Below are 27,430 nucleotides of genomic sequence, written 5' to 3' on the forward strand. Positions count from 1 at the left end.
CCAATGGTGGTATCACTTTTTTTTTTTAATTGCATTTTCTTCAAGTATTTGTCATTGGCACTGAAGCCTGTTCTTGATTTCCATAGAGTTTCCAAACAGGAGAAGAAATCCATCAGTGTGTTGAACTGAGCAATCCCTTGGGATAAACTGAATTCCACTGGATTAGGCAAATAACATTTAAGTTTTATTTTCACTCCCTCATGATAGGGATATTTTAACAAGACTTGCCTTCCTCTTCATCTGACCAAACTGATGAGAGGAGTTTTCTGGCAGCCACACTCCAGGGGAACCTGTCAACTGTCAGTGGAGTCCTACTGTGCGTGCAGATATAGGAATTTGCATAGAAATTGAGTTCTCTGCCAGCCTCCTTGAACTAGCTGTGTCTGTGCCTCTGTTACCCCCACCCACTCTCCTAACACCTGGAAAATACATCCTGTATTACAGAGATGAGGAAAGTTTACCAAAAGCATCCAGGCATTAATTTATACACATAGAAGCAAGTTAAATATGCAAAAAGATTAGTGGCTCTTAAGTTAAATATGCAAAAAGATTAGTGGCTCTTAAGTTAAATATGCAAAAAGACGTACAGGTGTACAGAAAAGATAGGCAGAAGCCAGAAGCTTTGCATTTGGAAAAGTTTTGTGTCTTCTTAAAGATATTTTAATTAATGTTTGGTTAGGCCCCAGTGTTGTAATTAGTGTCGATTGGTTAATGTTAATAGCAAAGCTCCTGTGATCTCTGGTAGCAGGCATTCAAACATGAGGTTACTTTGGAACGAAGTCACTATTTCTTCCCTGCTTTGGGGCAGCTGCTGGCTCCATTCTAGAGTATAGAGAAACGTGAACAGGAAAGGCTGTGTGAGTGTGCATAGGTGTGTGCCCGAAGAACTATACATGGTACATGAAGTAGGCAGATTCCCATTTTCCCCTCTAATTTCCCTCTTAGCCCATCTACAACTAACAACCCTTGCCCTTCCCTGACCCCTTCCAGTGATGTTTTCCTACCCTCCACCAAAAATTCATTAGTTGGTCCTTGCACTGACACTGCCTGCACAATGACTGTGTCTCCTCTTGTTGATTTAGAACTGGGGCAGTGACTTCCTGTGCACAGAGTGGGGTTCTTCCAGTAGAGTTCCCACCTCAGGTGAGTGAAATGTCAACAACCCCTTCAACTAAGGGCTTTATGAAGCATCAGGCTGGAGGGGGGACCCCACAGACATACTCTAGGCTTGGAGCAGGCCTTGCTGATTCCCACACAAGGCAGAACTTGGTCCTGGGAGACCCAAGAAGCTGGCTCAGAGCCACAGCATTGGACTCCCATGTGGAGGGGTACAGGCCTCTCCCCAAAATCACTCTTCTTGTCTCCTTGTCATCCCAATGGCAGCCTGTCAGGCTTCCATGTCCAGTGAGGCAGTACAGTCAGGAGTGGGCCCACCTGTGTATACTCCGTGGACCATTGGGCTCCTCTCAGAACGGGTGATAGCCATCAAGCCTATTGTTGTCAAGCCTTGGTTGCTCTGAACAAGTGGGAGGGACAAAATTGCTAAAGCTTTAGGCTGGAAATAAGTGACCTATGGGACTCTGGTGACCTATGGGACTAGGGCAGAGCCAGGGGCCCTGGCAAAGTTCCTACTTTGAAGAGCAGATGCTCCACCCCTACTGCAACCATCTCTCTTCTTCCCCTAGTCCACGAGCTCCGTCCAGCAGACATCAAGGTGGTGGCTGCCCTGGGAGACTCACTGACTGTGAGTACTGAGCCACGTGCCAGGGTGGGTCCCAGGGAGCCCAGCCAGGCCCTGTGCGGTCAGCCCTTTCTCAGCACGGGCTCTGCAGTCAGCAGTGCACCCCATGCTATGTGTCAGACACCAAAGTAGGTGTCCTCCTCCTCCATCATCCCCCCACCCTGTTCAAACACCACCTGTTCCATGAGCCCCCCCCCCATCTCTGGGGAAAAGCCATCCCCCATGTCCCTTGTTCTTAGGTATTTCATTGGTGCATCATGATACTTGTCTAAGCCACCTGCCTTTATCAGGAACTCATCTGCACCAACTCAGATCCAAAGGGTGGTAGGTCTTATCACACACTGCCCACTGTCACCCCCAACTTAAGGGATTCCAACTCAGCACAACAGCCCAGTCTCTCCAAGTGAACGACCTGAGCCAACTGTTTAGCTCTGGCTGTGCTCATGATGCTCGATCATCCGAAAGAAAAGGATGAGACATAGCCCTCCAGTAGGGCCACAAGAAAATTATGCAGAACCATGGAGGTGACATCCAGGACTTTCAAAATAAGAGTATTCATTTCTGTGGAAACAAACCAGCCCCATGTGTGTGGATGTTTTCATTTTGGTGTAAACATGAGAAAGCTGCAGAGGGCACTTCCCAGGCTGATAGCCTTGAATTCCCCCTGATGGGGTGGGAGAGGGGGATGACCTCTGGAGCAGGGGCAAGATTCTTGAGGTGGAGTAGATTGCTCATTTTTTAAAAAAATCTTTGTATGTTTTGCTGATTATTGAGTTCCTTTCATAAATTTCAAAGAACTTCTTCTTTTTAAAGACAGATCATATAGAGAAAGCTTTCTGGAGGAGGTGGGAGCTAATGAGCATCTCAGGGCATGCAGTGGAGGTTAGGGGCTGGAAAGGAGGGTGCTCAGCCCTTCAGGAAGGACGGAGTAGATGGGCACGGGCAGAGCAGTGAGGCCATAAGGCTTTGAAAACAGTGACAGATCAATTTGCGGAGACCCAATGATTTGTGTGGACAGGGAAGGAGGAAGGAAACAAAGGGAAGGAAAGTGGTACCACATGACGGTGTCCACATTGGTGAGAGTTTGGCCTTGACCCTTGGAGATGCTCTGAAGGGTCAGAGGTGTACTGTCCAGGGAGGCATGCAGAGACAGAGATGCTCAGAGGAGCAGGTGGCAGCCCTGCTGGTGGGAGGGGAACAGAGAGGAGATGGAAGGTCAGGCAGGGGTCCAGGGTGCTGCCCACAGCAGGGAGATGAGATGATAATCCAGAAATAAGGCAAAGACAACGAGAGACAGACACAGGTGCCAGGGGGCTGGGAAGAAAGAATCCACAAGATTAGGTTCCTGGCTGTTGGGAGGGGCCTGGGGAGAAGAATGTGATCATTTGGAATTGAAGGTGGCCTGGAGAAAGCCAGTATGATTTTCAGAGGGGCAAATCTGGGTCCTGGTTGTACCCCCGAGCCAGAGGCACCTCTCCCAGTATACTTGCTCTGCAGCCTGGCCCAGCAGCCACCTGGAAACTTCTCGTTGCTTTTCACAGACAGCGATGGGAGCTCGACCAAGCAACTCCAGCAACCCACTCACATCCTGGAGGGGCCTCTCCTGGAGGTGAGGGATTTGGGGCTTTTCCTCTGTTGACAATGCTTCCCCCAAGAAAGTGTGAGGGTGTGTTTCCCCTCTCACCCCTCCAGGAATGAAGTCAGATCCCATGGCTCCGTGCTGAGACCCCAGAGGATGCCATGATGCTTACCTTAGCTCTGAGGGTGGGGGTGTGATGCTCCAGGGCAGATCCTCTGGGTCTGGCTCATCACGTGCTGACACATGGAGCAGCAAGTCAGGGTGATTTTAACCAAGTTTCTTGTTCTTCCCCAGCATTGGTGGAGATGGGGCCTTGGAGACCCACACCACACTGCCCAGTAAGTAGCCAGCACCAAGAAGCCACTATACCCCTCACTGAGGCCAGGGCCTACTTCCTGGAGGAGGGGAAGAGGAGGTTGTCTGCAGGGAGGGAAGTCAGCCAGCTCCAGAAAGACCAGAACCCTCTTGCTCCACACCTGTACTCCAAGACTATAAGCCTCTTTGTTCCCAAGGGCTCCTGCCTCCTTTCACCTACGTTCTCTGTCCCACTCCTCTTTAAAGACATTCTGAAGAAGTTCAACCCCTCCATCTTTGGATTCTCCACCAGTACCCATGAGGAGACAGCAGGATTAAATGTAGCAGCGGAAGGAGCCAGAGCTCGGTGAGTAGCTCTGGGTGTAAGAGGAGGGTTGGGGGGTGAGGCTGAGAGATCAAGATGGACATGGGAGGAGGCAAGGAGGACAGAGTCTGGGAGCCTAGTCCCTGTTGGGTCATAAGAGCTGTGCAGATGCACTTCCTGCATGCCGAACCCTCCCTGTGAATTAGCTCATGTCATTCTTACACTTTGGACACTATGATGAGGATACTGAGGCTTAGAAAGTTTCCTGAGCAGCCAAGGTAACCCAGCAAGCTCTCCGAGGAGCCAGGATCAGACCATGCCTGAATGCAGCTCTGGTGGTGTATATTACCACTTCTCCAGGGCAGCAGGAGGAGCACATCCGCCCTGACCCTGGTGGGCACTGGCCCTGCTGACTCCTGCTCTATCTCCTGTCCATCAGAGGCACATGTCACACACACAGGTTGGCTCTCAGCAGAGAGGCTCAGTGCATGACCCTGTGCGTGTCCACCCTTCCTTTCTTCCCCATATTGCTTCAGAACCTTGAGTCTGACTCTGAAAAATTCATATTCTGACACTAGGAAGTTCAATGTCAGGGCCCCTCAAACAGCATGGGGGTTGGTTGTTTTCACTGGGGTCTCTGCTGTTGACAACAACCCAGATCATTAGAGCTGAAATGCCTGAGCGGGTTCATTGATTTTCTGCATGGAGTGGAGCGGGCTGGGCCTTTGCTTTGTAGAAGGATCGCTGCGTTCAGATCACCAGGGAAACCACACTGCCTTCACTCACTGTTTACAGGGAATGTTCCTTTCAGAAATGGTAACCCGGGCCCCGGTCTCGGCGTGAGCCTCTGAGCCACAGGAAACACTGTCAGTTCCTCAGCGTCATAAGCAGGAAGGACTTATTTTTCTACCAAAAAACTGGGCTAGGTGGGGCCATTATAGGAACATGTACTTTTATGATTGCCATCATCAACACCTAATTATTACCATGCAGCTCAGCAGCTGATAGCTCATTCTGTTGGAACATGAGCCCCTTTCTCCTTCTCTATTGCTGCTTAGCTTCCCTGCCAGACAGGGTTAATAGCAGGAGAGGTAGCTGAGACCTGCAGACATCTCTGATGTCTGGTGTTAGGAAAAAGAGAGTAAGTCACTGACTTAAGTAAGGTTGAATGACTGTCCTATGACTTTTTTTTCCTCTGTCACTTATTAGCATGGATAAGAATGAGTTCCCCCGAAGAGAGATAAACACCATAGCAGAGCACCTAAAATCATGAGATAACCATCTCATGATCATGGCCAGACCATTTGTGTCCAGATTCCAGCTCAGAGACTTGCTAGCTGTGTGATCTTGAGCAAGTTGTTTAGCATCTCTGAGTCTTAGTTTTCTCTATGAAAATGGGATAATAATAATATTGCCTACCTCTCAGGGTTGCCATAAGGATTAAATGAGGTAAATGATCCTTGAAAAGAATTTAGAACTGTATATAGTATGCATGTACACATAAAAATGTTTGCCGTTATCAGGTTGCTTAGTTTCAAAGTTTTACTTAACAGTTAACTTCTCTTCCATCAACCAACAAGCAAGAATTCACTCAACACCTGCAAAGGAGGAAGCCTCAAGGTGGTTACTAAGAGACACAAAAGAATCCAAAGGTGAACTCCCTACTCACAAAGAGCTTGCGGTCTACTTAAGAAGACTAAGCAAACAGGAAATAACTTTTGGGGAAAGACAGTGTTGTGTGTGGCGACACTGCAGACTGACATGATTTGATACTTAGTCACGCACAACAGTTAGAACAGAAGAGTGTAAAGCGTGAACCAAAGACAGATGTCCCACTGCCCAAGGACAGGCTTGCCCCGACTGGCACCTGGTAGAGTGTGGGAAAATTAGCGAGAACCCCCCAACATCATTTAGCCCAACCTGCTCCTTTACAAGATGCAGAGCCAGCCCCAGTAGGCAGGATTCAGCAGGCTGTGCGAGCTCAGAGCAAGGTAACAGCAGCACTGAAAGCAGAAGCCCCGGGCTCTGGGCAAGGAGGAAACGGAGAATGTGGACAAATGAGCACAGAGCAAAGTCTCCTGGGGAAGCAGGACTTGGTCAGGGCCTGAGGGTGGGGAGAACACGGCTGGGAAGAAGGAGGGCATGGACGTTCCTCACTGTCCCTACTCCTCCCGGGAGGGCTTCTCACCTGCAAATTCTCTTCATCACATCTTGAACCGATCAAAAGGTCACAAGCATGCTGTGGTGGGTCACCTTTACCCAGGACAGGCTTCCTTTGTAGTTTTCTGATGTTCTCATCAGTAGCACTAGTGCACAGGAAGCCAACTCTCCTCCAGGGGAAAAAAGGACAGGCGTGGTCCCCTGTGGGCTCGGCCACACAGAGGTCTTAAACGGCCATCCCACATCAGTTATTACTTTTATGGCTTCTTTCATAGAAACTTCCACTGTCTGTATGCATTTTGATGACCTAACTTCTCATATACATCTCTTTTTTAAAGAAACAAATGTAACTAACACGTGATAAATGGTATGAATTTAAAGTATACAATTCGGGGCTGTATACTTTATACAGCTCAGTTGGTAGAGTACTTGCATCACATGCACAAGGCCATGGGTTCGATCCCCCCCCCACACACACACACACAAAATAAGTATGCAATTCAATAAATCCTGACACATGTATATACCTGTGGAGCCACAATCAAGATCAAATGTGCCCATTACCCACAGGAGTTTCCTTGTACCCCCTCATAATTTCTCCATTCCACTTCTTCCTGGCTCTACCCAGTATCCCCATCTCAGACCACCACTGATCTGCTTTCTGTCACCATAGGTTACTTTGAATTTTCTAGAACTTTATTATTTTTAAATATTTTTTTTTACTTATAGTTGGACACAATACCTTCATTTATTTTTATGTGGCGCTAAGGATAAACCTAGTGCCTCATACGTGCAAGGCGCACGCTCTATCACTGAGCCATAACCCCAGCCCCAATTTTCTAGAACTTTATATAAATGAAATCAAAGAATGTGTACTCCTGTGTGTGTGTGTGTGTGTGTGTGTGTGACTTATTTCATCCAGCAAAAATTATTTTGAGAAGGATCCATGTTGGGTGGAGCCATAGATCATTCCTTTTTATTATTAAATGATATTCTTTCGGCATGCATATCACTTTTCCAGAATGCAGTATTTATTGTTTTCTATATGGCAGGCATCTAGGGGATGAAGGGAGAACTAACCATGTTTTGTTAGAGAGAGGCAAAAAAATAAATAAATAAAAAATAGGAAAGGAAGGAGAAGGAAAGAAAAGAAAGAAAGAAAAGAAAATGTGAGGAGACATCCAAGTAACCCCAGGGAAGAAAAACAGAAGGATTAAAGGAGCAGAGAGTGGGACTTAGAAGTAAAGGTTAAAGGAGTCATTAAGCTGGGAGAGGAGAAAGCTGAGGGGTAATTTAGGTCTGTGACTTTTTTCAAGTATACAAAAGGTTATTTTTAAAACAGGCAATCGAATAAGAAATGAACAGGCTCAGCTCCCAGGGAAGCAGACTGACAAAGTAGCAAGAAAATCCCTGACGGGAAGGTTGACCGCGTCTCCAGCCAAGTGTCCAGTGAGGCCCAGCCCTGCCGAAGCGGGTAGTTGGATACAGATAACGAGGTGTCAGGGTCTGGGTCAAGGTGGCCTCAAGGTCCACAGCAGTTCTCTGAGGAGGACTTGGCTGAGATTCTGGAGAGCAGAAGCTGGTTGACGGGTTCGGAAAGAGTAGCCTTTGTAGAATGTTCTTCTTCCTGAAGCATCGCTCTTCCCAGGCCAAAACCCACAGCATGAGCCCTTGTTTCTGGGTGACTCTAAGGTCCTTTCTCTTATCCCTGCCTAGGGACATGCCAGCCCAGGCCCGAGACCTGGTGGAGCAGATGAAAACCAGCCCTGTGAGTACAGGCCCTGGGCCCCCACTGACCAGCTGTGAGCACCCAGGGACTCCTACTCCCAGCTGGCCTTGGAGAGGGGCCAGGGGACCTCCTCGGGCCCTGTGCCCCTAGGGTAGGCTGCGAGAGGGCACGGTGGAAGAAAGAACAGACGGGGCCTGGGACTCTGGCAGCCTCCTCTTTACCCAAGAGCTGGCTTCTCAGAGTCCTATTATATAAACGCAAGGTACTAAAAATAGGCTCCTCATTCCAATCCTTCCTCCTTCCTGCTCACCCGGCCCTTCTGAAACTTTGAGCTGGCACTTTTTTTCAAATGCTCTGTGTTTATGCCTTGGAAGGAGCTCCTGGCAGGACTCCTATTATGGTGGTGGCTGAGCGGGAAGCTGCTGCTCCCAGGGCCTCCCCGGCCCCCACCCCGCCTCCTGGCCCTGCGGGCTGTGGCTCCAGTTCTCCCTCCTCAGACTCAGGCCCCAAGAAGGCTTCTAAGAGGCAGCCCGGCTTTGACTTCTAGCTGCATGTTTGCCCTCTGCTCCTTGGAAGGCTTTAGATCACATTTCAGAGGCGTGTTAATCCAGTCAGCCTTTAATGGGCTCAGGGAAGGGTGGAACATGTCCACTCCCCACTTCATGGACTGCAGTTCTTTTAAGAGGATTTCAAAGGGAAATCGACTCTGCTCGACTGTGTGAGCTGAACACTCCCCCCGACACACACACACACACACACACACACACACGCACACACACACACACACACTTTGTAGAACTTCCTCCACCTCCTAGGCACCAAGATGAGAGTGAGGCACCCTCCCCTTCAACCTTCTCTGTCATGGGATCTGTCTGGGTGGCCTGGTGGGTGCCACCTCACATGCCCCAGGGCTTAAACTCAGGATCTGTTCCCTCAGGAAGTCAACCTGAAGAAAGACTGGAAGCTCATCACACTCTTCATTGGGGTCAATGACTTGTGTCACTACTGCGAAAATCCGGTAGGCCCTTGATCAACTCCATCAGGGACCAGAAATGAAGTTGCTGACCTTGGTCATTATGCTTGCCCAGGGTCCTGACCCTGTCTCATGTTCCTCTCTCATGGGAATCACACTAGCCTAGGCTTCCAGTCTCCTGAATCTGCCCAGGCAACACCCCCCCCCCAATCCCTTCACACATAGCAGGTGAGACTGGCCTTTCCTACTGCCTGAGTGGCCCTTGGATTTCAGAAGAAGGGTCTAGATGGACCCGCTCTTCCAGCTGATGAGGAGACTGTTTCTCTTAGGCACTTGGTGCCACCATCTGGTATCCTGCTCACTCAGATAGGTGCCTAGTGCTTCTCTACCCCATGCCCACCTGGGGTCTTCTCCCCATTTTGCAGAGGAAGTAAAATGATCCTATAAATGAGGTTGGTTAGAGTTGATAGGGTGGTCTGCTGCCTTCAGGGCTCTCGTGAGTTAACCAACCTCAGCTGGCTAGCCTGGGAGCCTGACCCCATTCCTAACAGTGTCTCTATGGGGAGACGTGTCCGGGCTAACAAACTTTGGGAAGTCGCAACTTTTGGAACACATCTTGTTCTAAGATGGGGACATCCTGTATTTTATGTGGCCAGAAAAAAAGGCAGCTTCCCTGACTGAGGGGGTGTGATCGAGTACTGGACGGTCAGGGTGTGGGGAGAAGCCATTTACTCTTTGTGGCTCATGGAGGACAACTCTGAAGCCCTCAATGGGATCATCCTTGCCCACACAGGGGTCAGCTCTCCCAGCCCCTTCTCTTCCTCCTGCCCAGGCTTGCGAGGCAGGAGGGGCCCAGCTGCCTGGGGACTTCAATAATACTGTGTCCAGGCCCACAGGACTCCCCGGAAACCAGAGGTGTCCAGGTTGCCTGTGGACACTTGGTATAAGGAAATGCTTTCTGCAGCCCCAGAATACTTGTCCTTCCTGCAAACAGCCAAGCCCATGCTCCTGAGAGCAGGTTTTTGTGAAAAAGGATGTGGAGGCCACCACCAGGTTACTCAGGCCGAGTTGCAGAAGCAGGAAAGGGCAGACTCCTGGAGAAGAGAACCCCAGGCCGCGCTGCAGCTCTTCAGCCTGGCTTTCTTCTTTGTTTGCTTCCCCTCCTCGCTGACTCTCAGCACCTCTTCTGGCATCTGGGGGCAGGAGCTCATCCATGATCAGGTGTCCATGGGCCATGTCTTGTGTCTAGCAATGAGCTGGAATTGAGCACACAGCCCTCACCTGGTCGAGGCTCTTTGTGTTAAGAAAAAGAAATAGATTGTCTGATCCCCTACTTCCTGCCTGTGAGCCTGGTACGGCGCCAGGCACCACACTCCTGCCAACAGGCATTTATCCATGTTTGGCGTGAGAGCTTTGAGCATCACCCATCCTCTGGTGTCAGTCTTCTTCTGATGCCTTCTAAGGAGCCCAGAGCTATATCCGAAAATATGACTGTCTTCCTCATGCTATGAAGCAAAACCCTGAGTCAGTCAGCAAGCACTTACTGAGCACCTACTATGCTCTCCATACACATCACCCAGGGCACTGTGAGGTACCTTTAAATCAGCCTCTAGTCGGGGATATGGGTCATAGGAGTCCCTTGGGTTGAGTCACAAAGCATGACAGGGGGATATAGGAGCATAAAGGGTTCCACTTCTTATAGGGCACGCTCGATCAACCAGCAACAAGACTGGGCTTTCCAGCCTGGCCAGGACCACCAAAGCCCCTCTGTGCCCCACCCCTTGCTATCAGCTGAAGCCTCCTGTGCTCCTATCTTCTGAGTGGAATGTAACAACTGAAAAGAGCCCCCCATGTTCTTTGCAGGAGGGCCACTCAACCGAGGAATATGTTCAGCACATTCAGCAGGCCCTGGACATCTTCTATGAAGAGGTGGGAATGGCAGGTCCTGCCAGCAACCCAGCTGCCTAGTGCCTCCCTGGGAGCAAGAGTCCCCAACCCCATAAAAAGAAAAAAAATTAAACAGACAATCCCTCAGACTCCTTCCAGCAGTGGCCAGTGTCTTCTCCCCACAGCTGTGTGTGAACTCATGAAGCCCATCCCTCTGTTCCCTGCAGCTTCCGAGGGCGTTTATCAACGTGGTAGAGGTCATGGAGCTGACCAGCCTGTACCAGGGCCCAGACAGGAAGTGCACCATGCTGCTGGCAGCTCTGTAAGTGAACAGGTCATGATCCCAGGGCAAGGGCACCTGGGGAGGGCAGGGCTCACAGGTGGAGGAGAGCAGTGCAGGCAGAGCCAGAATACCTGTCCAGGGGCTTGGAGAATCATTTGAAAGTGCCTCTATGTTACTGAATCATAGTGCCTCTATGTTACTACCCTGTGCAGGTCCATTTCTCTGGACCCCAATTTGCTTTTCTGTGAAGTGAGAGACAAAGACCAAATGATCCTTAAGACTTAAGGCAAGGTCCTGGTGGGCAAGGCAAGAATTCCTGTTGGAAGCTGGACTGATCTTCTTTAAAGATCAGCAGGACCCTGACAGGAAGTCACCATCCTCCGAAGCCAGATGAACTCTCCCAGAGTTTGTGTGACTGTTGCTCTGGGGGAGGAGATTCAGTGGGTCACTGAGGAGCCAGTCTTATCTGAGGTCAAATGGATTTGCTGTGAAGGCGGCCAACCCATTTCCATTCTTGCTAGGAACCAGGCCCCACGTGGCCAGGGGAGGTTCTGAATGATTCCTCCAGTTTTGCTGGGGTTGTGCTCCACCTTGTCATGGTGTCTCAGCTCCCAACACATTTCCCACACCGGAGCCCTGAGGGAGGGCCCAAAGCACTCAGAGGTGGAGCTGAGGGGCCTCAAGAGCATGGGGAGTGATTCTGTGCCAAAAGACAGAGCTGTCATGGTGGTCTTCCCCGAACTCCAGCGCTCTTACCACCCAGTCCTTCTCTGCAGAAAACCTAAGGGCTAAAGAATTGGGAAGGAGTCATCAGGGGCAAAGAAAACAGGCAGCCTGTGCTCAAGGAAACCTGACAGTAGGGCCAACTCCCCCAACCTCAAAAAGCACCTCTGGACCTCATGCCCCCCAAGTTATGGTTGTGTGATCTGGGTCTAGGAGGCAGCAAGGGTTTGCTCTGGGGGTATTTGCGTGTTGTCCTTTCACCCCATGTGAGGCAGCACAGGCTGCGGTCCCTGGGGGGTAGCTGCTGCCTCTGTGTCAGAGCAAGTCTCCCAAGAGGACAGAGCCAGGCAGCCCCAGGGGAGCCTCGACATGAGATTCCTTTTCTCACAGGAGCAACTGCACTTGCTTCAGACACTCTCAAGATGCCCTGGCGATGCAAGAACTGAAGAAAGTGAACTGGAACCTCCAGGTGAGCCCCGCTTCCCCCCAACTCCTGCCCCAGTCAGGAGCTCCCCTGAATCCCCAGGCTCAGAAACGGTGTGTTTGGCAGGGTTTGGATGGACAGCATGTCATTCCCTAAAAAACAGACTGTAGCCCCCTGAAATATTTAGCCAGACAAACTGAACCCCAAGGCCAGAGAAGGGGGTTAGGAGAGATCCCAAAGTGGAAACTGGGAGAATCCCCACCTCCCAGCCCAGGCTCAGCCCTGAGCAGATGAACAGGACTTGACCACCAGAGTATACTCCATGGAATGTGGTCATTCCCCCACAGAGCCTGTGTAGGGGCCACATCTCCACCCAGGGGAGGTAGGTGACGGTCACTGTGCCTGTCTCTCACCTCTCCACTCCCAAAGAACATAAGACTCAGTCACACCCACTTTCCCCGACCCCCATTCCCTCTTCCTCTCCCACCCTCCGGCTGCTCTTGTGGCACATTCCTGCTTCTGTCTCTGCTCCTGTCCTTCCCTCTCTGGACAGGCCGGCCCTGAGCCTTTCTGCAAACTGACCCATCTTCATTCATGAGGTGGTCTTCTTCACCCTTCTGAAAAACTTCCCCTGACTAAACTTTAGCCTAAGATGTCTCCCCAGACCAAGTCCAGTCTGCACCTGATGGACCCTATAGTTCTCTATGATTCTTGTGTTTTTAGATCTTATTTGCTTTTCCCAGATGGATGACAAACTCTTTAAGGATAATACATCTAGATTGTTCCTTTTATAGTCTATACTTTGGAATTTAAGTCCCACAATTGGGACTTCTCATTCCCCTATGTTCACAGGCATTTTGGGGAGCTAGTGCTAAGATGCTCCCATATGAGCTGGATCTGTCATCTTCTCGCAGCAAGGGTAGGCCAGGCCTCCGGCCCAGGCAGTTTGATCAGTGGCTCAGATTCAGCCTTGCAGAGGCCTCAGAAGGAGCTGGGTGGGTGGGTGAAGAGGGGGGAGGCTTCTCTCACTGTGGCCGCTGGGTTCAGCTCAGCTTTGATCCTGACAGCCAGCACAGGGCCTCAAGGAGCAGGGTGCTCATTAAAGGATACAGAAAGAATAAATGCATGTGTCACTCTAGCTTTGCCCTTGTAAGTCACCTTTGTCTGGAGTAGATTGGCTTCTGTCACAGCCCACCCAAGGCAGAGGAATAGACCCTGTCTGTCCAGCCCTGCCAACGGGGCTGAGCAGCCTCTCCCCTCCCCAGAGTGCCATCTCCAAGTTCTCGTACTGGCACCGGTACATGCAGCGTGAGGACTTCGCGGTGGTTGTGCAGTCTTTCCTCCAAAACACTATCGTCCCACTGAACCAGGTGAGCTGGGCGGTACAGAGAACCTCTGTAGGTGGAAAGAAAATCAATAGTGGTCAGCCTCCCCCATCAGGGCCCTGATATTTGCTGGATTGGGATAGAATGGAAAGCTTCTTAAAATTATTATTTTTCAACTTTCAGGGCAGGGATGGACTGTGGGTAGCTACAATTCATGTCCGTTAAAAAAAAAATCCAAAATCTTTGAGATGGTCCATCGGTATCTGAACCCGTTGAAAGGAGGACAGGAGAAATGGCCAGGGCATCTTCAGGGAGGAGTATGGTGGGTAGTGGGGTCAGGATGGTCATCTCCTTGCATCTGGTTGCAGCAGGGTGGCACGGACCTCACCTTCTTTTCTGAAGACTGTCTCTACTTCTCAGAACGTGGCCACGCGGAGATGGCCATCGCACTCTGGAACAACATGGTGAGTGGCTGAGGCCCTGCATGGGGTGATTCAAGGACATTGAATCTAAGGCTCACCACGAAACCTTACTGAGATGGCTCCTTTCTCCCAAAGATTGAAATGGAGGCATGCCTTACCTGTCCTGATGTATTATTTTCAAAGTGTGTGAAGTGTGTGTGTGTGTGTGTTCACGCGCGCACATGTGTGTATGCATTGCACACTCACACACTTTATTCTCTTGGTCATGCCCAGGTGAGAGGATGGGATGACTTTGTAATCAGATAGACTGAATGTGAGACCCAGCCTGCTTCAGTGGCTGACCATGGGACCTTGGGCAAGTGATCTCTCTGGCCATCTGTATCAACAACTATGATACAGTGAAAACGAGACAGAAAGTTAATTGAGATGAAGCGTGTGCAGCTGCCAATACTGTAATTAGCTTTCAACAAATGTCCACCCGGTTACCCTTCTAGCACTACAATCTCGACACATTTCCAACTATTATTTCTTTAAACATCAAAAAGGAGATATCCACACAACCTGTTCTCCCAAACTGAAATCTATTGCAGTCCTCTCCAACGGGGAAGAAGAGAACTTTATTAAATGAACATAGTACACCAGGGCACAGGGGGTCCCTGGCCTTATGCCTCAACTCTGCCCTTTGTGGCTGACCACTCACTACTGAACCATGGTCAGCTGTGTGTGAAGTGCTTGACAGTCACCCGGATACCTGCATCCTCTTGCACAGAGCAAATGAAATGCCTTCCTAATCCAATGACCTCCTTTGATGTAGCCCCAAGGTGTAACCCAATCCCCACCCTGACCTGCACGTTCCCTCATTTCTCTCCTGGTGACTAAACAATCTACAATCCTGCTCTTTTATTGCAGTTTCAAGCCTACGGTGTTTCTGCCAGCCACCGCTGTGCAAATATTCCCACACCTGTCAGCTCCTCCAATATGTCCAGTGTCTTTCTCAGCTGACTCACAATATTGACTTTTTCCTTGGCTACACTTCCTCCTCCTCTCTAGCAACCTCTTCTTTCCAGAGCTGATTCTGAGATGTTTGATCTTGGCCTAGTTAATTGCAGACTCAGCCTTCCTCTACTGGGTTGTCCTGGGGTTTTCCTCTTTAAACATCAAAAAGGAAAGATTCACACAGCCTGTTCTCCCAGGTTGAAACCTAGTCCAGTCCTTTCTGATGGAGGAAAAGGGATCCTTATGAAATGACAACCAGATAGCTGTTGACATCATCTCTCTGCCCACTTCTAAAAAAAAAATCACATCATACTCTTTCAGCCTAGGACTCTGAATTGCCATCAAAACATCTTTGAATTTCCTCCCACCCACCCAACCCCTACAGGATGTTTTAAAATCAAAGTTTGCACAGGGGAATTCCTAAGATCATTTATGTTTCTTTTGTGGATTTCTTTCAGTTTTTCTTCAGAGGCTAAGTAACAAGATTTTATTCCTTTTAAAATACCCTAAAAGACTGGGAATCCCAATTGCGTGTCTCATATCCTCCCCGAGACCTCAGGAGAATCCAGACTCCAAGAAGAGTCAGGAAAGTGAAGCCCTTGGCCTTTCCTTCCCATCTTTTCCATCAGAGTATGTCCTTCCTACCTAGTGGTATTCCGAGTCAGCTTAAGTCTGGGACTCTCCAGAGGCCTCCTGAGGCTCGATGACCATATTGATGACTTGATCATGACAGAGTCCACTGGTCACTTTCTGTGTAAATTAACAGTGTAGTTCTGGCCTCTTCCAAAGCATCTCAGTAGGTCTTCCTATTCACCCAGATGAGGCTTTTTCTTTCCTAAATGTAGGTATGTAGGGCTTAGATATGAAAAAAGGAGGTGGACGCTGCCCTGGAGTCATATTGATAACCAGCCAAGACTAACCATAGCTTCCTAGCCGCTATTATTACAGCCATACCCCAAATTTTAAAATAACAAAAACAAAGCAAAACTAAACTAAAATCACCCCCAGAGTTTCTTATCCTGTACTATATAATTTGGGGAAGTAATTATAGAGTCTAATGTTTTCAGCCCAAACCACCTAGACGTAAAGCTATAGCCTTGTGCCAACTTTCCCAAACATCTTTTTACTGGAATTTCACCCTTAGGGTGACATCAAATAAATAACAGGCTGTTAGAGCTGGAACAGATCTGAGAGGTCATCTAGCCAGAACATTCTGTCACTAAAATACAGAGACACAAAACCATCTGCCCCACATCACAAAGATGGTCAGTGGCACAACAGAGAGTAGGTTGTCCATGTCTTCCCCTAGCATCCTGACCACACATCAACCTCCCTCCTGCTCCCAACCTGATAAGCGCGTGTATAACCAGTGAATTCATGAATTATAATTAGAGTCCTATGACATAGTGTCTGCAGTCTTTTGGCCGCTGTTCCCTGGGTGCCCTACTGGGGCAACAAACGCACTAAATTTTTTCATCTCTTGCCTCTCCTCTCTCAAAAGCTCTTATATCTTTCTTCAGAGACCTTTCTAGAGGCAAAGCCAGAAACACCAGGAGTACCAGGGAAGTTTTCCTCTTCCTTTACCTTCTTTTGTCTTCTATAAAGAGTTTTTATTCCTTCTCTTCTGAGGACTATTTCTCCCATGTGGCATGCTCCCTTTTTTCTAGAAATCCTACTCCGGCTAATAGTTGCAACCTCTCCTAATGGGCACCACTGTCTCCAGACTTACAGCTCATAGAAAAGCAATTCCCAGCTTTCTGACTGCACATTAGAACCACGCAGGGGCTTATAAAACAATGAGTACCTACAACCACTTTGGAAAACTCTTTGGCAAATGTAATAATGTTGGACATGTGTTATTTCCTGAGACCCAACAATTTCACTCCTGGTTATACCCCCACCAAAAAGGTATGCACATGTCTACCTTGAGATACATACAAGGAGATTCATAGCAGCACTAGTCTTAATAGCTCCAACTGGAATTTCTCCACCCAAGGAAACCAGCTGTGGTACATCTATAGAGTCAGCAGACTTTAACAGCATGGAAATGAGTACATAAATTTTGAAAGCTAGCAATTCCTGGTGTCAGAGTCAGCATGCTGGTCTCTCTTACTGGAAGTGAATGGTACTGGCAGGGGTGCCTCTGGGTACTGGTGATGTTCTGTTTCTTGATCTGAATGCTGGTGTGTTCTCTTTATTGAACCAATGAGCAGCTCACTTGTAGACTGTGTTTGTTTCTCTTCCATTAACAGTGCCTGTGCTTGGCTGGGCTCATCCCAAAGATGGTCTGAGTTGGGTCCTAGATTCAGCACTTTAAAAAAGCTCTGCAGATGATTTTTAACACGCAGGGCTTATGAACCACTGCCTTAGATCTATTTTTCACAGACCTAAGCAATAAAAGATAACCTGACCAAATCATCCCCTGCCTTTGAACTTTCAAAATCCTACCTTCGAAGGAAGCAGGTTAGCACCTTAGCCCAGCACACAGAGCCTTCTGGGACTTTACCCCTTTTTCATCTCTCTGGCTACCACACCCACCAATCTCTGCCTCCACCTTCCAATCTGTTAACTCCTGAAGCTTCCTGCACCACCCATGCCGTTCACACCTCTGAGCTGGCTCTTGCTCATCCCCTTTTCTTAGGTTGCCCACCCTCAGCACTCAGCTCAAGTGCCAGCTCCTTCATGGGCCTCCTCTGAATCCCTAGGACAGGCCAGTGGCCACTAGCTCCATCACTTCCTGCCCAGTCTCGTCATTGGCTGCTCACATTGTCGGTACCATAGTGCCCAGCTTAGGAAAGGTTGGCTCTAGGAAAACCACTCACTTCCTGTGGCCACTCCATGCCTTCTTCCCTTGAGCTTCTCCACTCAGATCTTGGTGACTTCAGTTCCTCCATCTATTCATTAAACAACTATTGCAGTCAACCACCGTGTGGTTGACCATCCAGGCACCATCTCAACCTCACAGTAGGGGAGGACAGACAATAAGAGGTAGACAACTAAGTCACCAGGGTAATTTCTGGCCACATCAGGGCTTTAAGAAAAGCAGAGCAGGGGATGGGACAGGGGGTGATGGCGAAAAGAGGGAGGCATCACTGAAGACATGATTTGTGAACTGACAGCTGGATGTCAAAAGTCTATCAGGCAGGCAGAGGGCCAGAGCCACAGTGTCCCAGGGAGAGGAAATAGGACCTCTTGGGCCTGGAGTCAAGAATGATCTTGAAGTATCTGAGGAACGTACAAGCCAGAGTGACTGGAGGGAAGTGAACAAGGTCAAAGAAGTGGGCAGGGGCAGGTCCTTGGCTGATTTTAAATCAAGGCCTCCCCACTGCCCGGAGCTGTGCAGAGCAGGACTGGAAGCAAGGGTGCAATTGGAAGGCAGGTTTCCAGCTGATGCATGGAGGTGGCTGGGACCAGGGCGATGGCAGTGGAGGAAAGACATGGTCAGACTTAGGATATGTTTGGGATTGGATGAGGGTCAAGAGGGACAAAGGAAAGATTCTCAGTTTGAGGTCTAAGAAACTGAAGAGAGGGTTGACTGATGGCAAGAAATTCATTTGGGAGGGAAAATTCATTTAGGCTTGGGAAGTGGGAACTGCCTTCTAGACATCCACGCAGAGGGATCAGGTAAGCTGTTAAATATAGGAGTCCTGAACTCAGAGAAGGAGTTAAGGTGGGAGATTTTTAAAAAAAGAAAGTGGGGTTATTAGCATGACATATGGTATTCAAAACCCATGGGATTCACTGAGAGCTCCTGGAGAAAGAGCAGGTAGAAAGGAGTGCAAAGCCAACAGTCAAGGCCTAGAACATTTATTCAGCCTTTTGAGGCCAGCTCGAGACGAGATGGAGAGTCCAGTGCTGGAGGAAATGGAGGAAGGTACGTCCAGGGATCCAGGAGTGTTCTGAGAGGGAGGTGTCGATTCTGTCCAGTGTTTCTGAGAAGCCAAGCAAGAGGAAGACAAAAAGTGACCCCTGGATTTAGCCACATGGAGGTGGTTGGTGACCCTGACCAGAACTTCTGTTAAGTTGTAGAGGCTGCCCAGCATTCAGAATGAATAGCCGAAAGAATGGTAGGTTGAAAAGGGTAGCCAGAGACTCCGGACAACTCTGAGCAAGTTATAAGGAGCTATACAGCCAAGGTAGCAGAGGACATGCCAGGCAAGGAGAAGGCAGATGGGGAGTGGGAGACTGCAGAGTAGACAGCACTGATGAGAAGGAACCAGCAGGAAGGGAGACACTGATATGCCAGTTAGTTTCTGGAATATTCCAGAGAATCAGCTGACCCAACCTCTAGCCTCCCTTCTACCTCTGGGTTTTTCCTCAGCCCTCAGAAAGTGAGAATAATGCTTTCTTATATACTTAAGCCACCCAGCTCACACGTCACCATCTCATTTGATGTTCAAAACAACTGTCTGTGCAGTTTTCAGGACAGTGTTTAACACCATCCCCAGTAGGCTGCGTGACACCATATGGTCCTCATCAGCAAAGCCAGGACCCAGACATCTGCCCACTGTGCTCAGTGCGGTCACTGTGGAGTCTCTCTTAGGACCTCCCTCCTTTAATTCTGTTACTAAGGAATGAGTGCAAAAAGCTTTAAGAAAACAGAAAATGAGATCATGGCTCAGGTGTGCTCATCAATTTGGATAGACTACTTTCACTTCCTGAATTGGCAGTCCCTGGTGGTCAGGAACAGTCAGGAAGCAGATTATACAATGCTTGGGAGGCTGGATGGAATCCGAGGTCTGTTCTTCCCAGTGCTGGTCACATGTCAGGGTGCAGGTTACTGGGTAAAGATGCTGAGGAGGGGGTGCAGCAGCTCCCAGCTCATACTCAGGTGCAGAGATAGCATTCAGCAGAATCCCACTGAACCACACTTACCCCCACGGATATTTCAATTAAATCTTTTCATCTAGGTGACAAACACATAAAGCAGCTCAAGGGAGAAAATTCTAACTTCTTAAGGTTGACAAACCAAGTGTAGTAAGGATGTCATGGTAACCAATATGTTTTCAAAGTTTTTCTGAAATTGACTAGCCCCACGCACTTGGAAAAGTTGGTAAATATGATTATCACCATTTTATAAAATTGAAAATACAGTGTCTGCAATCATAGCCACCCACGAGGGGAGCCTGGCGATGGGCGTTCTGGTCCCAACCCTTCCAGAAACCTGTTGTGGACTCTGGGCTCATTGAGCTTTCCTGGACTTCTGTGCCTCCTCGGGGCCATTGATTCAGGGTCCTGCTCGTCGCTCTGTGAGTCGGAAGCCAGTTTCAGCTCCAGCCAGGGCTGCTAGTCTCTGCTGTGGCTCTTGCCACTCTTCTGGTTTCAACAAACCCTCTCAAGGGGACAGAATATGGTATAAGCTACCTCCTCCATCCTCCACCCCAGAAGTCTCTCCCAGCTTTGGAGAGAGACTCAAAGCATCCTTTTTCTCTCTTTTTCTCTCCAGCTAGAACCAGTGGGCCAAAAGACGACCTCCAACAACTTCACCCACAGCAGAACCAAACTCAAATGCCCCTCCTCAGTGAGTAGACCGCCTGCCTGTCGGGGTGGGGGGCTGCCACCGGGAGGAACAAAGGAGGCCCCTGGAGGCCTTCGGCGCACTATCACTCACTGCCCTCATTCCAAAGTCTGCCCTCATCTCCCTGCCACTGAAATTGTCCAGTTCCTTGGGGCAGCCATGGAGTAGGGGAGGGAGAATCCGGAGCTCCCAGGACATGAGTGGTCATTCAGGTGGCAGCAAGCACTGGCAGGTGCTGTGAGCTTTTCTTTACTTTGGAAAGGTCAGAGCATCCTTGGCCTTGAGCAAGCATGAAGAAGCTCCCCCGTGCCAGGCACTATGTGAGCAGTTGGCGGTTGAGAGGCAAAGATGTAAGAGGCAGTGTCTGCTCGTGGAGCCTACCATCCTCTTCCTCACTGTCAACACCTGGATCACTGACAAAGCTGCTCCCTAGCTCTCCTCTCCCCCTTCTCTGTCATCCCACACTTGCTGCGGGATGCAGATCAGCCTTCCTATAATTAACTCCCACCTTGTCAAGTCTGGATTCCACTGCCCAGTGACCAGAGCCCAGAAGGGAGGCCCACATCCTGCTATAATATATTCTACACCCCTGGAAAATGGATCCAATTCCCAGACAAGCCCTATGGGCCCATGTCTGTGCTTACTTCTACCATCTGCTCCCGGAGGCTCCCCCTCCTCCTCTGCCTGTGAAAGTGTTCACCTCCTTCCAGGCCCAGATGTTTCCCTCTCTGGTTACTGTTCCTGCCTCCTGGTGTACCCCTGTGTTGACACGTTGTCCTTTATGATATGATTGTTTCTATACACATTTCATCCCCCTACTGAGCCCTGCAAGCAGGTATCCATTCTTAACCCTCAAGGACTCATCATATAGGGCTCCACACAGCAGGTACTCAATTAATGTTCACTGAGAGAGAAGAAATTGGAGACAGGGGAGAAAGAAAAGGACCGTGGGAGGCAAATCTAGATGCCTCCTACTCCTGGGTTCTTTAATCTGCTACAAAACCAGCTGTTTCTCTGCATCGATCTTCCCTGATCCTTGGGCACTTCTGAGCTGAGGGGCTGAGAGGAGATGTCCACTAGTGACCCGGAGGACACAGAGGCAGGAACTCTATCAGCTTCCCAGGACTCTCTTCCAATGGTCACCTCCCAGTTCCCAGTCTTTTGAAATCAGGTTTGACAGAAAAGGAGACGCTGGTGAGAAACCAAATGGGAGTTATAGCTGGGTGTTGACATTTGAGAGACCCATCCTTATACAGAAGTTTCCAGCACAGTGTAAATGAAGGAGTTTACAAACCATGAGGAACTGTGGCCATCCCTCTCAGGATGGGGACTAGGTGAGTCCCAGGCGATGGTTGGGTGAGAGCTTCACTTCTGATGTCCCTTTCCCCCTCTCCAGGACAGCCCTTACCTCTACACCCTTTGGAATAGTGGGCTCCTCCCAGACCGGGCTGAAGAAGCCCCCAAGGTGCTCTACTGGGCTGTGCCGGTGGCAACAGTCCTGGGCATGCTGGTGGGTGTCCTGGCAATGAGCTTGTGGAGAGGCAGAAGATGTAAGCAGAGGGCAGATCCTCCCATGAGCCTGAACACCTCCAAATTCTAGGACCCACAAGTGGATGCTCATCCCGACCCCCACGGCCACACTCTGCCGCAGCAGCCCACCCACCGCAGACAGACTTGCTTCAAAAGCCAAAGGCACCATCATGACTTCTTGAGGCCTGGGCTTCTTCCAGGCCTGTGCTCCTGAAAGTGGCACATTTCAATAAAGGCCAAAGCTGTTCTGTCCTTGGTTCAGTCCTCTTGGAGCCCTCACCTCCCATCTGCCAAGTGCACAGGTGTGGGAGTCAGTCTCTCGGTCCTGTCTCCAGCAGAGCTGCCCAAGAGCTGGCGCAGGCTGGAGCCCAGACTGGCCTGTCGGGCTCCATCTCGGCACCGTAAGCACACCCCCCACTCACCAGACCCATGCTTTTAGAGGGAGGGAAAAGGCTGGTCACCAGGTGGTGACTAGAATTTTTGGAGTTGACTGGCCGCTCTCCAATTCAATTCCAACAGATACCTACCTGTTCAGCACCTGTTTTGTTTTGTACCCAGGACAATGGAGAACATTGTGGCAATGGTCCCTCCCAGGCTGTGCATGTCACTGCCTGGATGGGAAGACCAATTCCTTCAACAAACAAGAGGCTACATGACAGCCTGTTATTAAGTTCTGGGGCATCAGTAGGTCGATGTGTGACTGTTTTAGAGACTCTGAGAGGGTCCTTGGGAAAAGTTTCCCTGAAGGAGAGCAATTTGGGCATGCCATTTTGAGAAGGAAAAAAAAAAAGAAAAAGAAAAAAATTGGGCCAGGATTATGCCACGTAGCCTCAACCTTACTTTCTATGTGAGTATGTGTATGTGTGTGTGTGTGCAAGTGTGTGTGCAGGTGTGCGCAGTGCTGAGAATTGAACCCAGGACCTCATGCATGCCAAGCAAGCACTCTACCACTGGGTTACATACATTCCCAGTCCTTTTATTTTCTTAAGGTGCTAATTTAGGCAATAATTCCCAGTTCTACATTAGCAAATTTCTGAGAGAAAGTTAGAATGTGAAAATATAGGCTGCTGCTCTTTTGGTCCCTGCTGGGGACTCAGGGAGGGGCCAAGGAAAAGTTTTGGAAAATGGAAGGATAGTCACACACATTATGAATGCGCTAAATGTCACTGAATTATTCACTTTAAAAAACTTGTATGCCACATAAATATCATCCCAATAAAAGCAAAAAATGAATCCAGGGAGGTAGACATCATCATCTACATCTTAAGCATCACCCTGATCCAAAGCCTGGGGTGACAAACAACCTGAGTGACAAAGTGGGGGGAACCATCTAAATGGAGCAGGCTTAATGGCAAACCTCTTCACCAACCTGAGCCCCAATTTCTCAATTATAAAATATAGATTCCTCATCTATAAAACTGAAATAAGAGAACTTGTTTTACTTGTCTCATAACATTTTTGGAAAAAAAATTAAAAACTGTGTAAAAATATTGTCACTCTAAAATACTGCACAGATAGAAACTAAGCAACAGGAGAAGCCCAGAGATGGGTTTGGGGTATGGATGAACACTACCTGCCTTTCTCTCATGAGCAGTCAGCATCTCTTTTTGGAAAAACAAGAGTGGACCCCTGCTGGGCTTTTGGGTTCTCCTGGGCTTCCATTTCTACTTCTGTACAATGCACACCTTCCCCTATCTTCCCTCTGGACTGAAGTGGGCACTTCTGCCTTAGGGCAGTGTAACAACAAAAATAGTCCATTCAATCTGAGAGTTTAAAACCACACCTCTTTAAATTTTTTTTCCCTGCAAGTTTCTATTCCTCTGGTACCCCCACTTCAAAGCAGTATGTAATTCCTAACTATTTGCATCTAGTTTGGGCTAAGGATTGGAATTTACACTATCAGAATAATCCAGGCTAGGGGCAGGAAAGATGGTGGAATGAGATGGACATCATTACCCTAGGTACGCGTGTGACGGTATGTATGGTGAGACTCTGCATTGTGTTCAATCAGAGAAATGAAAAGTTGTTCTCCATTTGTGTACAGTGAATCAAAATGCATTCTGCTGCATGTATAACTAATTAGAACAAGGACAAAAAAAATAAAGCTGTCAAAACAAAACCCCTCCAAAAAAATGAATAATCCAGGCTAAAAAATGTAATAAAGAGTCCTAAATAGTCCTAGGCTGGTTAACCGAAGATCACTTGGCAGAAACAAATTTTCCATTGAGAGACACAACCACAAACCAAGCCCTAACTCCCCAACAGATATATTCTAAAAATCCAAAAATTAAGAATACATAGCACCTACTTATAACCGTGGTTTTTATACAGGTTGAACATCCATACTCCAAAAATCTGAAATGCTCTGAAACCTGAAACTTTTAAAATACAAACTGGACTCCCAAGCAGAAAATTCCACATCTGAACTCATAGGATGGGTCACAGTCAAAACACAGATACCCTGAAAATGTAGAATTACCTTCAGGCTATGTGTACAAGATGTATGTGAAATGGAAATGAATTTTGTGTTTAGATGTGGATCTCAACCTCAAGACATCTCACTTTGTATATCTAATATTAAAAAAATAAAAGCCAGATACTGCCAGTTCCAAGCATGTTGGATAAAGGATCCTCACTCAGTATACACTGGATATGTGGCATGCTCTTGTCTTTTAGAAAAACATTCAATCTAGTTTAGATGACACCCAAAGCCATACCATGAACAAAGCCACCAAATCCTGAAGAAGCTACACTCTATGGTAGGCCCATAGAGGCTTTTGAATTTATATATTATACAATTACATATACATATATATATATGTGTGTGTGTGTGTGTGTAATTTATAATTAGTGTAGATTAATATATATTTATATACATATATATTAGGGTCGATTAAACTTCATCAACATCCTTCATAAAGACTTTCAGGGGCTAGGGTTTTGGCTCAGCGGTAGAGCACTTGCCTCTCACGTGTGAGACCCTGGGTTCAATCCTCAGCACCATATAAAACTAAATAAACAAAATAAAGATATTGTGCCCATGTATAACTAAAATAATTTTTAAAAAAAGACTTTCAGAATTTAATTGAGCTCTGAAGGATGGAGAGATGATTTGCTTGGAGGCCCAGGAAATGGGGCCTTTGAGACGGAAAATTCCATCTTGGTAGAGAGAATGGAAAGCTTTGTATGTATAGGGGATGACAAGAAAGCCCGAAAAAATGAGGATGGAGGAGGCAGATGGTCAGATAGAGCAACACTGTGGAAAGGCAGGAAGTTAATAGTGATTATGTGGTTAGCTACCTTTGATTTGGGACTATAATTGTTAGTGAGAAAACATTAGCGTAAAGAAAGATGTACTAGTAAAAGTTGACAGAGTGCTTGCACTAAGAACAAACACCCTAGTGCATAATAATGAAACTTCATACACCCTGTTACCCTCTTTTTATGGAGGAAGAAACCAAGACGCAGAGAAGAGGGAATTGGCTAGAGTTACACTTTCATCACAGAACAGAATATTCATCAAAACCAATACTAGCGTCATGAACAGGGGACCAACCCAAACATAAAAAACACACAATGCCAGCAGGAAATGGGACCAAATGGCAAAGGAGTGTTTTATTTTAAAATAAAATCTAGAAAAAAAGGGAAATTATCTTCCCAAGGTAATGATGGTGCCATCCTTTCTTGGCTTCCAATTAGTCTGAAGAACTCAACCGTATTTGGTTAATAATCTGTGACTTAAAAAAAATTGACTTTAGGGAATAAGTTTATTTTAATAGGCTTGTCTGACTGGGCTATCAGGGTCATAATACCTTCAAAAAATTAATTGGTCCAGTATCCTTTCTGTCATAGTCTTTTAGTCAAGAAGTCACTGAGTCCAGATACAAGGGGAGGAGGAAACACAGGCTTATCTCTTGAAGACAGGAGAGCAAAGAACTTGGGGGTCATATTTTAAGGCCACTGCACCTTCCTACAAAAATATTAGGCATCTGAGTTTGGACTTAAAATGCATTATTTCAGGAACTGAGCAGGTAAAATATTGGGCTACTCTTCCATTAACAAACCAATTGTTTCAGGAACAATTTAATGATGAAATAATACTTAATGTGCTTTTAGAATATCAGGCTAAATCCCACAAAACCAAACGCCAAATGTTCTCTCTGATTTGTGGATGCTAACCCAGAACAAGGGAGGTTGGGGAGGAGAATAATAGAAATCCATTGGATTAGACAGAGGGAAACAAGGGGAAGGGAGGGGGAAGGGAATAGGGAAGACTGTAGATTTAATCAGTCATAACTTTCCTAGCCTTCTATTTTATACATGACCAGGGTAACTCCCCATCATGCACCACCACAAGAGTGGGACCATACATAGAACAAGTTATGCTCTATGTATGTATAATCTGCCAAAATATATTCTACTCTCATGTATAACTAAAAAGAACAAATAATAATAATAATAATAATAATAATGAAAACTACTCATCAGAAAAGGGACTATGAAAAAAAATACAACATATAAAGTATGATAAAGTTCAGAGCAAAAGTAATTTCTGTATGGGAAAAGGACACAACTCAGTAAATCTTTAACATTTCAAAAAAAAAGTCTTTTAATTAGAAAAAAAAAAGAAACAATCTTCATGAGAAACAGACATAATTGGCAAATTGGAACCCACAACATGTTAACGTAAGAAAGAAAGATCACAGACATGTTGCTTAATGATGGGGATGTGTCCTGAGAAATGCATTGATAGGTGATTTTGTCACGTGATCATGGAGGTCACTTGCACAAACCCAGATGGTTTGGGTCTGTTAGCCAGCCTGGCTCTCTTGATGTCATCAACAAACGTGGTGAACACTACATGCCTGAAGCTGCTGCTGGTGCTGCAACATGGTGTACTGTTCTACAATTCCCTTTTGGTGTAGTAGAAGGAATATAGCCCAAATTCATGACAGAAAGTCTAGTAACATAATGATGCATCAGTACACAATACTGCATACATAATTGAACGTGCTATACTTTTATGTGACTGGCAGCACAGTAGGTGTTGACACCCGAATCACTACCAACACGTGAATATGTGCTAGGACATGAGGTCACCAGGTGATGGGGATCTTTTGTTCCATTCTGACCTCATGGGAACACCATCCTGTATGTAGTCCACGGCTGACCCCAAAAGCATCATGCAGCACGCCACCGTGTAAGCATCTTTAGAAAGATTAAAGACAAAAGGAATTTAAAACATGAGATAAGAACAAGGCATTGTTTGCTTTAAAAAATAAGGCAGACTTAGGAAAGAGTGAAGAACCAAACAGAACTTCCAGAAATTAAATATATTGTTGTTAAAAAAAATAAACTTCAATAAATGTATTCAAGCACCAGGTGAGGCTCTCAGTGAAACCAACATTTCTTGTGTGTCCACTGTCTACCAGATTTTTAGCAGTAAGTCTTTAGATTTCCTTAGTTCTCATGATAGCATGATGAAATAGGTACTGACTCTGCTAATCTTACAAAAGAATAA

The 27,430-nt window shown here is 47.5% G+C and overlaps 1 protein-coding gene across 5 annotated transcripts in view; it reads left to right on the forward strand.

The window, feature by feature from the left end:
• The window catches only part of Plb1 (phospholipase B1), a 126,602-nt gene extending 104,441 nt beyond the window's left edge, over positions 1–22,161 (forward strand). For 2 of the 5 annotated variants that reach the window (XM_046441545.2, XM_046441544.2), the window contains 14 exons: positions 1,083–1,143; positions 1,686–1,744; positions 3,283–3,350; positions 3,615–3,658; positions 3,882–3,981; positions 7,816–7,867; positions 8,766–8,846; positions 10,665–10,730; positions 10,916–11,010; positions 12,085–12,163; positions 13,384–13,488; positions 13,812–13,907; positions 20,308–20,382; positions 21,776–22,161. In XM_046441545.2, coding sequence (XP_046297501.1) covers positions 1,083–1,143; positions 1,686–1,744; positions 3,283–3,350; positions 3,615–3,658; positions 3,882–3,981; positions 7,816–7,867; positions 8,766–8,846; positions 10,665–10,730; positions 10,916–11,010; positions 12,085–12,163; positions 13,384–13,488; positions 13,812–13,907; positions 20,308–20,382; positions 21,776–21,979 — 1,185 coding nt within the window. In that variant the 3' untranslated portion in view covers positions 21,980–22,161. The other 3 variants (XM_046441546.2, XR_006851207.2, XM_046441548.2) reach the window with 3 other exon arrangements.
• Positions 22,162–27,430: the final 5,269 nt, after the last annotated feature.

The sequence above is a fragment of the Marmota monax genome, unplaced genomic scaffold (assembly GCF_021218885.2).
Source record: "Marmota monax isolate L192 unplaced genomic scaffold, Marmota_monax_Labrador192_F-V1.1 WCK01_AAM20220418_F8-fsc00010, whole genome shotgun sequence".
Taxonomy (NCBI): domain Eukaryota; kingdom Metazoa; phylum Chordata; class Mammalia; order Rodentia; family Sciuridae; genus Marmota; species Marmota monax.